At 40.9% G+C, this 16,797-nt stretch overlaps 1 protein-coding gene across 1 annotated transcript; it reads left to right on the forward strand.

Annotated features, from left to right (window-relative positions):
• The first annotated feature begins 1,398 nt into the window (after window positions 1–1,398).
• LOC139340169 (E3 ubiquitin-protein ligase TRIM39-like) lies at window positions 1,399–14,877 on the forward strand. The gene is made up of 11 exons (XM_070975821.1): window positions 1,399–1,515; window positions 5,039–5,630; window positions 7,122–7,302; window positions 8,622–8,717; window positions 9,425–9,514; window positions 10,543–10,686; window positions 11,888–12,035; window positions 12,300–12,344; window positions 12,461–12,487; window positions 12,967–13,142; window positions 14,347–14,877. Exons 2-11 carry the CDS (start codon window positions 5,056–5,058, stop codon window positions 14,710–14,712), a joined length of 1,848 nt encoding a protein of 615 aa, XP_070831922.1. The 5' UTR covers window positions 1,399–1,515; window positions 5,039–5,055; the 3' UTR covers window positions 14,713–14,877.
• Window positions 14,878–16,797: the final 1,920 nt, after the last annotated feature.

Below are 16,797 nucleotides of genomic sequence, written 5' to 3' on the forward strand. Positions count from 1 at the left end.
ATATTCCAGATGAGCCCCCAATTCTTTAGTTGCTGCAGTAATCTAGGTTCATGATACATCTTACATCTAAGGCTAGCAAGTCTATAGCTTTGTGCCTGTCTGCGTGCAGCATTAGATGCAAAAACGTTGCCTAAACACCTAAACGTCCTCATGTGAATGTAACCTGTCCTAAATGTGGTGTGTGCGTGTGTGTGTGTGTGTGTGTGTGTGTGTGTGTGTGTGTGTGTGTGTGTGTGTGTGTGTGTGTGTGTGTGTGTGTGTGTGACCAGGTATTTATCACGTTGTGGGGACAAAAATCTGTTTACACAGTCACATTGTGGGGACTCACCTCCCTTATGGGGACAAAATGCAGGTCCCCTTAATGTAAATCATTAAATTTTAGGGTGCAGACTGAGGATAGGGTTACGGGTTAGGTAAGGTTAGAGTAGGTACAGGGTTAGGAACAGGCAAATAGTGGTTATGGTTAGGTTAGGGTTAGGGTAAGGCTCCAGAAAATGAATGTAAGTCTATGTAATGTCCCCACAAGTGATATAAACACAATGTGTGTGTGTGCGTGCGTGCGTGCGTGCGTGCGTGCGTGTGTGTGTGTGTGTGTAGTTGGTCACAGTTCCTTCTTTCCATGGTCAGCTCACGTGGACCTGGTGTGTCATACGTCTCTCTTTACATTCCTCAGGAGCCGCTCTGTCGTGGTTCTCGCGCCCCCTCAGAGATGCGCTGGCACCTCCTTAAACTGAGGAGGTCTGCTGCTGCAGCTGCAACAGAAGCTGTCTACACTAAGTGCTGTGGGTTTACTTTGAATTTGAAACAAGTTTTAAGTTTTATTTTTAAGTGGCATGTGAGACAATCTCTGCTCTCTTTTATCTCCAAAATGTCTTGACTTTGGCATCTTGCTCGTGGCATGTCAAAAACCTCTTCTCCCCAGGTGAAATGCCTGGCAGCTAATGAGTGAGGGCAATCAGCTCACACATGTGACATCAGTAATTCACACATCTCTGACAATAAGATGGCATGCAGCCAAGCTGAGTTATGCTACCGTGCTATGTGTTCTGTGTGCCTCAGACATGTTGGTGTAAACATGGTTCCTCAGGAGACATGTAGGGGGAATTTGGGGTGTACGGTCTTCAGGTTGGGATGGTTGAATGATTGAAGTCACCCACGATGAAAGAGAGAGAGAGAGAGAGAGAGAGAGAGAGAGAGAGAGAGAGAGAGAGAGAGAGAGAGAGAGAGAGAGAGAGAGATTGGTTGAAAAAGGCATACCTGTTCAGCTGCACCTGTCAAGCAGGTTGGTTTGGATAAACTTTGTGGGTGGGGGGGTTAAGAGGGTGGGGTCACCAGCACAATGACAGATGAAAGGAAGGAAGGAAAAAGAAGAGGAATGTAACAACTGACAAGCAGACCCAAAGATTAATAGGAGGAGACAAAAGTACGGGAAGGGAGAGAGGCACTGAGAAAGTCTTGGATATACGCTGAAACTGTTTACTGACACACAGAAATTCTCTTCAGTCCTCAGAGCAGGTAAGGGGTGTTTAACTATGATTAATCACACATTGTTTATTACCATAGCACAAAGTCTTCTTTTTAGTGTCTGGATACTATCTGATGCTAATGGACTAAACAGCAGCCTATTGTTCATTTGCAGAACCCAAAGGTTTTCTTCACCATTGTCTTTTATCTCAAATCCAGTACTCTGAGTGAGATAACAGACAATAGTAAGTACACGCTAGCTCTGGCGCTTAGAGTAACGCTCCATCCTTATCAGGAGAAAAGCATGGACAACATGTTTTTGTGAGTGGTCTTAAAAGGTTCAAGCTGACCATAGTGTTTGTTGTGTGTGCAGCCTTTTTCAGTGTTACATCATTGTATTGTGTGGAAAAATGTGAAAAGCCATTTAATGGGTGTTTGTGGAAATGAGGAGACATCTTTCAGTGAAAGTGTAGAAATCACAAATTACACCTGTTACAATCATATCGCTTGTTCCTATCGAGGTTGAGTACACATGCTTACAAGAGCATCAACTAAATGAATGGAATATATTGGCATCAGGCCTATTGTAGCTTTACAGTTTCACCAAGCAGAACCCAGCGCATGAGTGATTTCTCAATATGTAGCAATGTACGGAATGGTACTGTTGACAGGTGATGTAGAGCTGTATTGTATAACCCCAAACTGCATCTGAAACATGAGACCAAAGAGGAAGAAGTTTAAACATGTGTTGGATGTGACAGTTCCTGGAGCAGCAGCTCGCGTTTCTGAGGTGAGCAGGTCGGCTGAGTGTACTGAGCAGCCTTCGTGATTCACAGAGAGGAAATTTCTATGTTCATATCTGACTCTGGGTAGGACAGCCGATAAGTATATTCTGTAAAACATTTGATTGTTATTTTATTAGAATGCCACAAATATTGGATTACTTCAATAAATCTGTTGGTGGAGATTCAGAGGTCTGGAGCCGCCCTTTAACCAGCTATCCTCTAAGTCTAAGTCTAAATCTGGTCAGTAAAGCATTGTGTACAAAACTATTCAAACACACACGCACGCACGCACGCACGCACGCACGCACGCACACACACACACACAAAATCCAAGAATATCCTGAGTTATTTGATTTAGAGAATACTACAAATGAGAAACGGAAGATATATTAATTTACACACTGCTCCAAACCTCTGAATACCTCCAAATATCACAGAAGAAACACACAATCAACCTCTTTTCTCTATTCCAGCTATGAGCATTATGCTCAGGGTGTTTACCTCATGCCTAACCTCTTTAGCTGTGTTTCACCAGTGTTACCTGTCGTGCCGCATGATAGTGTGTGTGCGTGTGTTTTGGATGTGATTAGGAATAGAAATCTGAGGCTTAGTTCTGGGTTATGTTTACATTTGGGATTAACTTTAAGATTTAGATTGAAGTTAGACTTAATCTAAAAAATAGACTTGTGTGTGTGTGTGTGTGTGTGTGTGTGTGTGTGTGTGTGTGTGTGTGTGTGTGTGTGTGTGTGTGTGTGTGTGTGTGTCCATGTATAACTCACGTTGTGGGGACTTAAACCTGTTTACACAGTCACACTGTGGGGACTCATCTTACTTGTGGGGACAACATGCAGGTCCCATAATGTAAATTATGACATTCTAGAGTGAAGAGTAAGTAGGTAAGTAGTGGTTATGGTGTAAGATGAAAACCTCACATGTGGTGTGTGTGTGTGTGTGTGTGTGTGTGTGTGTGTGTGTGTGTGTGTGTGTGTGTGTGTGTGTGTGTGTGTGTGATGATAAAATAATAAAATAAACATCTGATGATGCAGACACTGTGTCTGGCACCAACACTGCAAATAAAATGTGTCTCTCAAGTCATGAAGTCTCCCAAATCATTGCAAAGTTGAATAGTATAAAAAATATGAAAGAATAGACTAAATGAAGCAGCAGAAGCTCAAATTTTTAGTCCCCAGAAAAAACAGTGAACTCCACATTTTCCTCAGTGCAACTCGATGGCTTCTTTTGTTCGACCCACCCGCCTGATTAAGGCCCACATCTACTCACATCCTGCCTGTAACGGAAGCGTTTTGTTAAAATGTGTAGTTTCCAAACCCAAGATGACATAACCGTGCTGAAATCATTGTGACATCAGCAAGGTTCATTTCTCAGGCTTGACAAAGCTCTGGGGACGCAAGACATTCCACAACTTCTTCAGAACAGCCTGAGTAGTACTCTTCATAGCGAGCAAATGTGTGTAAGCAGGATAAGGATTTACTTTAATAATTTTACTTTTCTCTTCAACAACCTAGTTGAATTTTAGGCTGTATTAAGAGACAAACACTCATTTGTTAATATAGCTCTACCCTCTCTGTGGCAATCACTTCTTTCCTCTTTGTTCCTTCTGAATAAATAAATCAAAAAACATGAAAACAGTTTAGGCTGAGTAATTTTCTGTAGCAGCTGGTCACTGCAGTTTATAACAAACGTTACTCATGCAGGAGGAAATGTGCATTTGTTAGGAACTATTTTGAGTGACAGATGAATCCATGTGTTCCAGTGAACGTATGTGGCAGCAGGATAGTGTGTGTCACACTGAGTCACATTAAACCACAGTGTATGTGTGTGTCGTGAGGAGCATGTCACCTAGTTTTTGGACAACAATTGAGCTCTTTGGCACAGAGAAGACAGGCTTTGAATACACACACACAGTACTTGTTAATAGGACCAATTCATTGTTGTTTTTGGTCTGATCAGAAAAACAGCAGCAGACTTATGCGTTGATGGTACAATCATGTTCTCAGTGCAGAACAAACACAAAGTGGATGACTTCCAAGTTTTGAGTTTGTTGCCATATTTAACATTGTAATGATGACTTCGTGGTCAGCAGATGGAATCTAAATGTTCCAACCAAGCCTGAATTTCCTGATCTTGCGAAACTACTCACTTGTTTTGTTTCAGTGAGTGTTAGTGTTAGTGTGGGTGTGTATAAGTGCAGGAGGCACACAGTCATTCAGACAGGCTCACACGCCTCCTGCACACTGACAGGAGTACAATGTTTCCATGCTACTGCAGGTGTTGTGGGGCCGCATTCACTGCGGTAGGCAGTCCTTGGATCGGGTCAGAAGCTGGATTCATTGTAGGTTAGGTCTAGGATTCATATCATTTAAGAAATAGGCTAAGTGTTAAAAGACTGCTCTGTCTTTCAAGGAGTTTCATCCTAAAACGCCTTTCACACGATTGGTATTAAAATCACCTGCACTCGGTAGCATCTCTAATAGATTGCTGTTTAGCCTGCATTATGTTAAGTACTTGTACACATATAGTATCCCGACTTTTTCAGAATCTGTGGTGTACATGCAGATTGTGAGTGCAAACTGCAAATGTATTTCACTTTATCAGTTGTTTCTAACAATCCCTGCAATTATGGAAAATGTATGTGTTATGCAACAGGTTTGACATAGCTTCTTATTTCAAAACCAAAACACATCAAGAATATAGTATGTCTGTCAGTGTGGTTTTCTCTGCCCTGAATTACATTTTTCTTTCTCATGTCAACACTATCTTTTGTAGAGCTTAACACTGGGTGGCTATGGCGCTGGCTGCTGCCTTTCTGTCTGAAGACCAGTTCACCTGCTCGATCTGTCTGGATGTGTTCAACAACCCAGTCTCAACGCCATGTGGCCACAGCTTCTGTCAGGCCTGCATCTCCGCCTACTGGGATGGAAGAAGAGGAGGAGAAGGAGGAGGAAGTGGCGTTAAGAGCTACCAATGTCCCCTCTGTAAGGAGTCCTTCCGCAAGCGACCAGAGCTTCATATCAACCGCACTCTGAAGGAAATCACTGAGCAGTTCAAGTGGATGGCCAATGCTGGAATTCCAAAGGATGGAAGAGGTGGAGGAGCAGTGGAGGAGCCCAACTCACATCCTCACCATCATCACTCCACCCTGTCTCTGGCCCAGAGGCCAGGTGAGATGCCTGAGAGCGTCTTTGCTGAGATGATGACCCGTTTTCAACAGCTGCCGGCTCCCGCTGTGCCTCACACCACTACCACCAATCCCAGTGACCATCACCCACAAAGCCCCAGTCCAGTCAATGCTCACCTGTCCTTCCAGGCTCAGAACAATGAGCACCATGACCCGCCTCCAGCCTACTCACCTCCCCGCAGGTACCACACTACACTGCTTAGAACACGCTAAAATGGGCTTGATTCAACTGTAGCATCTGTAGCAAAACAAACAAACAAATGGATAATTGTAAACATCGAAATGGAAGTGAATGAAAACTGAACTTTTAAAAACTGAAACATTTATGAGTTTATGATATTAATGCTGGGTGTAAAATGACAACAAGCAAACATTCTGAGACAGGGAAAAGTGGAATACAGCAACAAGGCTCACCAGTGGCCCCTAGAGGCCAGAGTATGAAGTCTCATGGCATGAATGTGAGGAATGAGATGAATGACCATCAGCATGTTAGGCTTTGACATTGACCAGATGGTGGCATGAGCAGAAAGATCAAAGAATAAGCACTGAACCAATAATGATATTCTGTTTTGCTTGTTTGTTTTTATTTTGTTATTTTTTTTATCTTAATATTTGTAGAAAAATGCACAATCCAGGCATAAATTAGTAATGTATGTGTCATGCCACTGAGTACTACCACCAGAGACAGAAACTGTCAAACGTTACACATAGAGTCTATGAAGGTCATCCAAAATATTTCAGAGCAACTTTATCGGATGCAATTTTTGGCATATCTTTTCAATTTGGTGGTTTGAGGCCACCACATACTGTATACTCTGAGCCTGATGTGGGTCTGAGGAACTGCAAATGTCACAGTCATATGTTTTTTACGGTTTTGTTTTTCTGTATTGTTGTTTTAACCTTGACGGTGGTATTAATTAAGAGTATTGCTGCAACAAGTATTTATATTACTGATAAATCCGCCAATTATTTTCGTGATTAGGGTGCGGCCTATGGTTAGTGTAAGTGTACTGTGCCAGTCAGGCATCAGCAACACAAGGCCTCTGCTATGGTTGCAACAAGCAGCACAGATAGCAGTGGTATCAGCCATCACAGGTGACCTTGACCATGGCCAAGGGAGGAACAGGCATTGCCAGGTAGTGTCATACCTAGAGCTAGCCAGCAAGTGTAGCTAATGACACAACCTGAGTGACACTAGCCAGCCTAGTTAGCAGAAGTGTGTGGTGTGTCAATGAAGAGTCAGCAAGCACATAGGAACTCCTTAAAAGATGCACTGATCATCCTCCCAGTGGTTCAGTACTACGGCTAGTTATACACGTCCACATCCCTCTCAGCACCGGGCAGGCAGGCCAAAACAAGTAATGAGAAACTTGACAGGACTGCTAAGAGGGACATCTCAGCGACCCTGGAAGATGGTCTGCTGAGTGCTGTGTTTGTACCCCTCTGAGCTTTTGCTTGTTTGTTTGATTACCATATCCCATAAAAGATACATACACTTTCTATGGCTTATGGATTTATTGTTCCAGTGAAAACAGGTAAGAATAATCATACTATATAAGAATAATCATACTACATACTGCTTTCAGCTGAAGCACTGTTTTAATCATTTTTGATAGCAGCGAAATTATCAGCATTTCAGTAACAATGTCATGACTTCATTTTAATCACAACAGGTACACTCTGAGTGGTCCCAGTGACTCTTCCCCCAGTCTGCCTCTGTGTCCCATCCACCTGAGAGGTCTGGATCTCTTCTGTCGCACTGACAACATCTGCATCTGCAGCGTCTGTGTGGAAACAGCAGAGCACCGAGGACACAACGTCATCCCTGCCAAGAGAGAGTGGCACATCAAAAAGGTATTTGTCTGTGTGTGTCAGTCTGTTCAGCATAGCTGTCCAACTGTGGACAAAAATCTTATTTTCACTGAAGACAGACTTCTTTGTAGATTATAGCAAAGATTTGTGACTTTGTGGTAGACAGCAAAACCATGAATTTGACTCCGGCACAGTGGAAATGAAGTGACTGAAAGCAACTGGTACTGCTACCCCACTGGACTCATAACACCACTGCACTTTATATGGACAGAGCAGACTAACTGCTCAGGAGGCTGAGGTCTTTTGGGGTGCGGGGGGCACTCCTGAAGACCTTCTATGACTCTGTTGTGGCCTCTGCCTTGTTCTATGGTGTAGTCTGCTGGGGGAGCAGCATCACAGCAGCTGACAGGAAGAGACTGGACAAACTCATCAGGAAGGCCAGCTCTGTCCTGGGATGCCCTCTGGAACAGGTGGAGGAGGTGGGGGAGAGGAGGATGACAGCCAAGCTGTCCTCCATGACAGACAATGACTCCCACCCCCTCTAACACACACTCACTGAACTGAGGAGCTCCATCAGTGACAGGATGCTACATCCAAAGTGTGTGAAGGAGCGGTATCGCAGGTCATTCCTTCCTGCAGCTGTCAGACTGTACAACAGAAACTGCTCCAAGTAATCAGTACAATAATATGTATAATAATATGTGCAATATTTCAGTACATAAAAGTCTGTCAGTACATAACAGTCTGTAAATACTATTTACAATTTTTTTTAGGATGACATTTCTCTTTCTATCCCACCCTTTTGTATATATTTGCTGTGTTAATGTGCATGCACTTGTTGTCTTTTAACATTCTGTCTGCTGTGAATTGGAATTTCCCCTCACGGGATGAATAAAGGCATATTGAATTGAACATTTATCTACTAACAAAAGACATAATAATGATTTGAAAGATGCTATAACTACATGGATATCCTATACATAAATTATTTAGTGTAAGGTGAGGATAAGACATGTTATATATGGAATATGTGCAATAATGCAAAGAGCAACAGTAGGGATTGTGCTAATGAAATGTAATGTAATGTAATGTGCAAGAGCACATTACATTACATTACATTTCTGAAGAAGAAACACCAAAATCTTGACAAATGCATTCTTTGGAACAAGAAAATGGTTATTGACCATCTTATACTTTTGCTTGCAGCCATGGAAATTCTAATCTATTAAAGCTTGTATGTCACACGCTCTATGCACCTGGCACAGAATATGTGATAGGCCTCAGGGTTTGGATGAGGCTGGTAGTGGTTATTGGTTGTGCACAGTTAGGTTAATCATAAGTGTGTTATCTATCCTCTCCAGTCCCAGTTAGGTATTTCAGAGGTGGAGCTGAAGGATCTCATCTCTGACAAAGAGAGGAAAGTGGAGGACATACACAACTCCCTGCGAGAGATACAGGTGAGCTTCCAGTCTGCAACACGGTGGATCATTTTTAGGTTGAGTCCTGGTTTAAGACTGTAGACATGTTTGAGAATCACACAGGCAACAGTTTGCACTGGGATTGTCTTTTTTCTACAAACAAAACCTATTTTATTGGAATTTCTTATTATTTGGAGTTGCTTGTCATAGTTATAACAATGCCACCAGTCTGCCAAAGTTTTTGTGTGCAGTGTTTTCCCAGCGTTTATGAGCAGACAGACTGGTGCCACTACACCAGCAATATCCTCCTGACTACCCCCCCCCCCCCCCCACACACACACACACACCCCAGAATACTGAAAACATCTTTTGAAGGAAAAAACACTTAAATACTACGCTAAAAGTAGTACAGTAGTAGTAGTAGTACAGTTAAAATAATTCAGACAATGTTTTAATGTGTTGTTAAGAGACTTATCTAAAATATGCCAACATCTTTCATTTTCTCATACAGAGATGCTGAAATGAAAATAGATCAGATTGGGATCAATTGCACCATCTGACATGTTAATGTTACCATGGTGCATGGTGGCAGAGGTGGTGCTAGAAATCCCAGGCCTCCTGATTGCAGCACACTTACTCCCCATGATTTAATACTTGTTTATAGAGGTTTTTCCCAGCCCTGTCACTAAATATCCTCCAACCTGCCATAAACCCCTCACATTGTTCGGTTTTCATCTTTTACTCAGGCTGCTGCTGAAAGAGAGACAGATGGAGCTGTTCGAGCGTTTTCTAAGCTGATCTCCAGTGTGGAGCGCTGCCAAGCTGAAGTCTTAGAGGTAAATAACACTGACACAGAAAGTATAGAGAGAATCTTAGAACAAAAACTCACAGCTTTTCTGTTTTTGTAGTGGACTGAAATATTTTATACTATCAATATACCCAGTAAAATTACTTTACTACATATATGTAAACTTATCTAAAATGTAAATATTGAGTACATTTTTAAGATATGACTTACCTGAATGCCTGTTTACTGTGAATAAAGTGTTTTCATTAGACTTCTCTTCAGGAGGAAAGCACATAAGCGCTTGTTTTGAACTGTGGGCATTTATCATTAAAAGTTTCAAAAATGCAGATGGACTTGGTGACTCATTCTGACAGAGTGACATAAATCTTGCTGTTTCCGCACAGTTCAAGGAGGTTTATAGTCTCAAATGGATTGCCCTTGTTATGCATTGCTGTGCTTCCAGTGACCAGATGTCCAAGTTTGTCTTGGTTTCAATCTGGGTGTCCCAAGTCCAACACTAAAATGTCCCACTTTTCAACATTCACTGGCTAATTGTCTTGGTTTTCTACACAATTAAAATAATAATTATAAAATTTCACTGTGTTTTCAGTACTTACATAGATATTTCACACATTCTGTCCCACTCATTGTTATTTGATCCAATACTAAAATATAAACAATACACCACACATCTGAAATCATCACTCGCTGCTTGATCAAAGTAAATCATAGCATTAGGGTTTTGTTACTGGGGCATGCAGAGACTTCATAGTGCCATGGGGATCACATGAGTGGAGAGAAGAACACCTTTGACATCTATTTCATGAGATCGGGGCATATAGTGGACGAGTAGATCAAAAGCAAACCAACTCAACACAATGTCAGATCACTCAGAAATGTCATATCCTGATCTTGAGGTGCCATTTGTGTTACATGTCAATGCATCTGAGGAAGCTGTTTGGGCTGTGTTATATCAACAACATGTTCATTGAAATCAAAGTAGGCAAGTCCTCGACAGAAATTAGCATTTTGAGTAATATTAAGCTGCATGAAATACATTTTTCCTGTTAACCTCAGGTGATCGAGATGACTCTGCGAGCTGCTGAGCACAGAGCTCAGCGCCTGCTGAGAGAGATGGAGGAAGAGATAACTGAACTGAAAAAGAGGAGATCAGCGCTCAGCCAGCTGGCTCTGTCTGAAGATTACATATACTTTTTCAAGGTATGGATGAATGAGTCAATTATTTTTATCACTGCCTGCTGGAGCCAGCTGGACTCTTATTAGTCTCTGTTTAGAGGCCTCAACAAATTATCACCAATGGGACAATCTGTAATATCTAATGTTTTTATTTCTAACTGTTGAAGCTAGTGCTGTCTATCGATTAAAATATGTCATATAAAATAATCGCAATTAATCTCATGAATGTCATAGTTAACTCACGATTAATCGCAAATTATCGCACATTTTCATCTATTCTAAATGTCCCTTGAATTATCATCTTAATACTCTTATCAACATGGAAAAGTGGATAGGCTTGCTTTGTGCAAATGTTTTTTATTGAAAACAACGTGTAGTGTTATATTTCACACTAACATTCTCACTTTGAGCAGTGATTCACATTTGAATGAATCAAATCTCACACAATTTAACACTGTCAATAAACAGATGACAAAATAAATAAGTCTATAGTGCAGGTAAACCGTGGCTTAAACTTTCCTTTCTTAAGTTTCCTCTGAACATACAAGCAGTCAGACTTTGATGCTCTTCTGTTTATTCACCAGAGGTTTATCAACCCAGCCTCTTATTCCTCTCCAGAAAGAATGAACATTACTTGGCTATGGCTGCAGTAAGCTTGTTTTTAGTTGTGGTATCCATATGCCTCCGTCGAAAGCCATCCATTGTCGCCTGGTTTTGACAAGGAAGTGGCGGAGAATTCACATTAGCCGTGTGTTTGGCCATCAAGTGGTATTTCAGACTTGATGTGCTACGGTGATAATTCAGTTCACACCAACAATACACACAGATAACTTTGGTCTCGTCAGTCGACCCATCTGGCAACTTCTTGAAACTAAACTTTCCATTCAGAATCTTATTCGCATCCATTTCGACGTTTTGCGCTTGACATCCACACAAACCGGTAGCCTACTCTTTTACAGCTAGCGAGCAGGCAAGACCAAACACGTGCGTGGGGCATGCCTATTGTTTTGTTTCCGGTTTACAATCAGATCCTGCAGTTTTTGTAACATTACTAGCAGTGGCCACAGCTTGTAAAAAAACTACAAGTTCACTAGGTCACAAAGCGTTAATCACGATAAAAAAATGACGCCGTTAAAATTGATTTGCGTTAACGCGTTAATAACACGTTATTTTTGACAGCACTAATTGAAGCCACATCTGTTTTTGACATTCTCTCTCTCTGCAGGTGTTCCCCTCCCTGTCCACCCCTCCACAGACTAAGGACTGGTCCAGTGTCTCTGTGGTGTCTGAGCTTACTTCAGGTGTCATTCTCAGGACTGTCAATCATTTGATGGAGAACTTTCAGGAAGAAATGCGGAAACTGCCAGAAGTCTGTAAGTCTTCATTCAGACCAAGAGTGAAGTACAGATGTTGAATTTAAGTGGATCATTTTACGGTCTTAAAACATTAACAACTCAAATTTATGATGAAGACCAAAGATGGATTCTTAAATTTTGCATATTTCAGTGCATTGTCCTGCAGCAGCATCTTCACGTGTTACTATGCCAACAGAATCTGATGATCATATGTTCACTGATAAAGGCTGAACTGTTCAAGAAACACCAAACAGTACTGTTGTTCTTTCCCCTAATTAACAGGCCAGCGATCCTTATTGAACCAGTCTGCACTCAGGCCCAACCCAAGTAAGATTCTGATGCGCTTCAGCAAAAATGTTTATTTGAAGTTTTTCTGATCCTGTTGAACTCAATGAATCAATACAATGAAAATCAAAAACTAAAAATATTGTGTTTTGTTGCAGAGGTACGGAGGGTTCAAGAATATGCAGGTAAGTGTTAAAGACATTGGGCCTTGGGTTGTCATCCCTCAGTTGTCATATGTAGTGTCATTAGGATTCAAGCCCCCGCAGAAGCAGAACCCTGCTGTGTGCTGGTTCATTCGGGCACTGCCTCTTCTGTGTTTGTGCTGGTTTTATCATTACTAGAATTATTCTTTTTTCTGCTGCATTAGCTCAAATTGCCTTAAGATAGAATGAGGTAGAAATATGCAACTCACCGCAGTAACTGGAAATTAAGTGCATGTGCTTCCCAACAAATGTGAGCCCATTTGGCCAGATGGTGGCGCTGTAATTAAAGCCCAAAAATGTCATTTTAGAAAGGCCACACCCCTCACACCTTAAGTCTGTCTCACAATGCAAACAGACTTGAAACCTGAATTGCTGCTTATATATTATCATATTATAGTATATATTTCACTGGTTCCACTGTCCATTACTTTCATCACCTACTGTCACTCTCAATCTGTCAGCTGACATCACTTTAGATCCAAACACAGCCCACCCACGTCTCATAGTCTCACTAGATGGGAAGAAGGTGCAGTGCAGTGACCGCCATCATGCAGTACCAGACAACCCAGAACGCTTTGATCGGGTGGTGTGTGTGCTGGCCCGCCAAGGCTTCAACTCAGGGCGGCATTACTGGGAGGTAGGTGGGACACAATGTGTACGTGTCAACTACAGCTATGGCTAGTCAATAGAGGGCACAAATGAGACGCCTCACCAGCTGCAAAACTTCAGAGTCAACAAGTTTAATAAACTAACATTAAATATTTGAAAGGAGCAACTGAATTAGTCTTTACTCCTTAATTATTTCAATATTACTTCAGATTAATTTATACGGGATGAAACAAACTGTAAAAAATAATTAATTGTGTTTCATTTCCTAAAGGATGTCATCCCTGCCGTGTTATACACACTAACTCAACATTAGCTTCCTCCTCATTTAGATGGGAAGAAGGTGCAGTCGTGTTTACATCTAATACAAGTTAATGTGTGAAAAAGTCCTCAGAAGACAGCACCTCAAAACCTTTAAAACAATGAGATTCATGAGTGATTGTGTAGCAAAGGTTACAACATGCTACAACATGTTCACATGTTTCATTTTGAACAGGGTTTCCACATTTATTTCCCTCACAAATCATTTTTATATGGACTACACTGTTGCTCACTAGCTAAGGTCATGACACCGCAGTCAAATGATAAAAGGCAGGCTGTCCCTGTTTGTATTGCTCACACTGTAAATAGCTGCAGCTTATCATTCGAGAAGCAGAGATTTTTAGCCACTCTGTTCCACTCTTTTAAGAGATGATAAAGAAAAAAAACGAACAAACAATAAAGTTGCTGTATCCTAACTTGGACAGTCGTTGTCAAAAGTAGCTTGCATCATCTGCTGTCACACTGGGATAATGCATGTGCTGTATGAAGCTGAAGATGATGGCAGAATGAAATGTACACAAACTTAAAATATGTTCACCAAGAATAGGTGATATATATTTTTACTTTTATGAAGGACATATGTAGCATGCCACTCATCAATCCACAACATCACAACTAAGGCTTTTTCATGAAGATTAGTTCTACTTGATCCTTTCAATTTAAGAATAAATTAAAAAAAAAAAAAAAAAAACACATTCAAATTTGCCAAGAGTTTGTAAACTATTGTTAATAAAGCTTTGGTCAAAGGGAGGAAATTCCATCAAAAGTGGATAACTTGATGATCTGATGTCCAAGTTTGACTTAATACCAACATAAATCCCATATATATGCAAATCAGCATCTTGAGCTCGCTTGCCCACAGGCTGAAAGTCTGCCCTCTTTGTGGTAAATAGTATCATACTGCTCTTTTCCAGGTGGAGGTGGGAGAAAAGACTGACTGGGATCTGGGAGTGGCAAGCTGGTCTGTCAATCGGAAGGGCAAAATCACAGTAAGCCCCGCACATGGCTACTGGTTCCTCAGCCTGCGGGATCGGACTGACTACGCCTTCCGAACAGAACCCTCAACCAACCTCACAGTAAACGGCAGACCGGCCCGGATTGGAATCTACGTGGACTGTGATAAGGGGCTGGTGTCCTTCTACAACGTGGAGGCCAGGGTGCTCATCTATACATTCACAGATACTTTTTCTGACACCATACATCCGTTCTTCAGCCCCTGTACTAATAAATCAGGAAGGAATGAGGCTCCACTAATCATTTGCCCTGTTGCAATGACATAATGATGTGAGGCAGCAATTTAAGGAAATCTTCACTAATGAAGTCCACATGCTTCAGTGTATGTTGGCCAAAGACTGAGATGCAAAAACATACCTCAAGAACAGATTTGATGAAGCTTCATTTCATTCCTTCATTGAAAAAGAGTAGACAGTGATCAGACCTTTTTTTTGAAAACAGGTTATTTTCGGCTAGGCTGTCACTTTCATGCCTGTTTTATGAGCCAATGCCAATACTTTTTGACTCAAGTCTGCAGGAGCCAATATTTGTGTTCTTCTGTTCAGAATCCTCATGTTTGGCCCTATTTAATGCTGAAAAAAGTATTTAGACACAGCTTTGTGACCCTCAAGCCAGCATCACCAGGAGGCCATAATTCTTAAAAAGAATAAATGAAACACTTGGCTTAGCTTAGGATCAAGGCACCACTACCAACAGCAGGTTAACAGCATCATACATGGTCACAGGCAGAATGTTGACATCATGGATGTATTTTGAGAACTAAATGCATACGGCAAGAAATATTGTCAGGCCTGCTGTCTTTTTATTTACTAATATGGCTCTCCAAAGTCCAATTGTATTGTACCTTCTGGCTCAAATTGTAATAAAGTAGTCATTTCAGTTTTTTTTTTTTTTTTTTTTGGTAGCCAACTGCACATGCGAATAGTAATAGTAATTGGCCTTTTCTGCAGTTTGAAGTGTCCTGTCAATAGTTTTACAGTGTCGCTTCTGTAATGGTAGTCTATGGGAAAAATGCTTTTTGGACTGTAGGGAAGTCATTGTTGTAGTACTGCAGTTGGCCACTGGGGTAAATTTATAGCATGGTTGGCTCATCTTGCTGTATCCATTTCTCTGAATTCATCCATGGCTTTTTTTATTTTTTACACGGTGAGTAAAGAGACAACAGAATGTGGTCTGTTCTAAACCCAGTCTCAGTGTGTTGTTGGAAAAATGATATAAATTAGGGTGAGTTCTGTCAAAATGATGTCATATTTACTATTAACTCACCTCCTGTCTGTTTCATGTTTGTTTGTATATCACAGTCTTCAACTTTAATGCAATGGTTTTTATATTTGAAACCTACTGATCAGCATGTTTACAGCTGCATCTCCTAAATTCTCTTCCAGCTTACTGTCCACCACACATTCAAAATGCTGGTTATCTAAAGAGCATGTAAGTGGCACATTGATACAGACTCCAGACAACCTTACCCTTAATATGGAGTTGTCTTTCTGGTAACCTGATTCATGTAAGTCCACGCTTCATTCTCCTATAGCTGGTGTTTGGTCTCTCGTTTCCTGAGAAAAATTTCTGGAGAAAAAAGTCAAACATCTAGCAGCTAAAGAGCCAGAGTAGCTAACTTTGTCTGTTATAGATGCATTCAAGTCAAAAAAGCATGTACTTCTTCACTTTGATGAGAAAGAGAATAAAAACTTGTTCGGCTCAAGTTTCTTTCTTGCTTCAATCTACTCTCTTCAGTATCTAAGTTTACAACACACAAATCTGAAATAGAGACAATCTCAGTACAGCATGTACACACTGACACAGATACCAGAAGGTTAAAGTAACATTACATTTGCTCTGATTTATACCATATATCCAACGCCACACAGAATCTAGTGTCATTGGACAGGAAGCAGACAACGTGTGTGTGAGTCAACCGGGAACATGAACAAGGTCGACATGTCATTACTTCCTGACAGACATTTTTATAATTATAATAATAAACTTTTTATAGCACTTTTCTAATGGCCAAGGACATGAAAACAGAGGATGTGAAGACAATAAGACTGAATATCTGAATAAGATCAAATAAATAGTAACAAAAACACCACACATGGGATTGAAGAGAAGTAAGACTTTTTTTAATAATAATAATCCTCTTATTTCTGTTGAGGCTCTTCCATTGAACAGTTACGTGTGGCCTGTATTGCTGATATTAAATTGATTGGTTCCATTTTACTTTGCTGTGATAATCATTATTCCAAATAAAAGTGCAGATTCAAAGACTATTCCTAAAAGTTAGTCTTTTAAAGCCGGCAATATACATTTGGAGCAGACACATGAGACGTTTATGTCATAAATGAAATCAA

The sequence above is a fragment of the Chaetodon trifascialis genome, chromosome 2 (genome assembly GCF_039877785.1).
Source record: "Chaetodon trifascialis isolate fChaTrf1 chromosome 2, fChaTrf1.hap1, whole genome shotgun sequence".
NCBI classification, from domain to species: Eukaryota; Metazoa; Chordata; class Actinopteri; order Chaetodontiformes; family Chaetodontidae; genus Chaetodon; species Chaetodon trifascialis.

Bases quoted from the DNA above. Each gene is read 5' to 3' on its own strand.
- LOC139340169 (XM_070975821.1), top strand. From the start codon at position 5,056: ATGGCGCTGGCTGCTGCCTTTCTGTCTGAAGACCAGTTCACCTGCTCG. The intron at 10,687-11,887 runs GTATGGATGAAT...CTCTCTCTGCAG, and splicing joins ATTACATATACTTTTTCAAG to GTGTTCCCCTCCCTGTCCAC. The intron at 12,036-12,299 runs GTAAGTCTTCAT...CCTAATTAACAG, and splicing joins GCGGAAACTGCCAGAAGTCT to GCCAGCGATCCTTATTGAAC.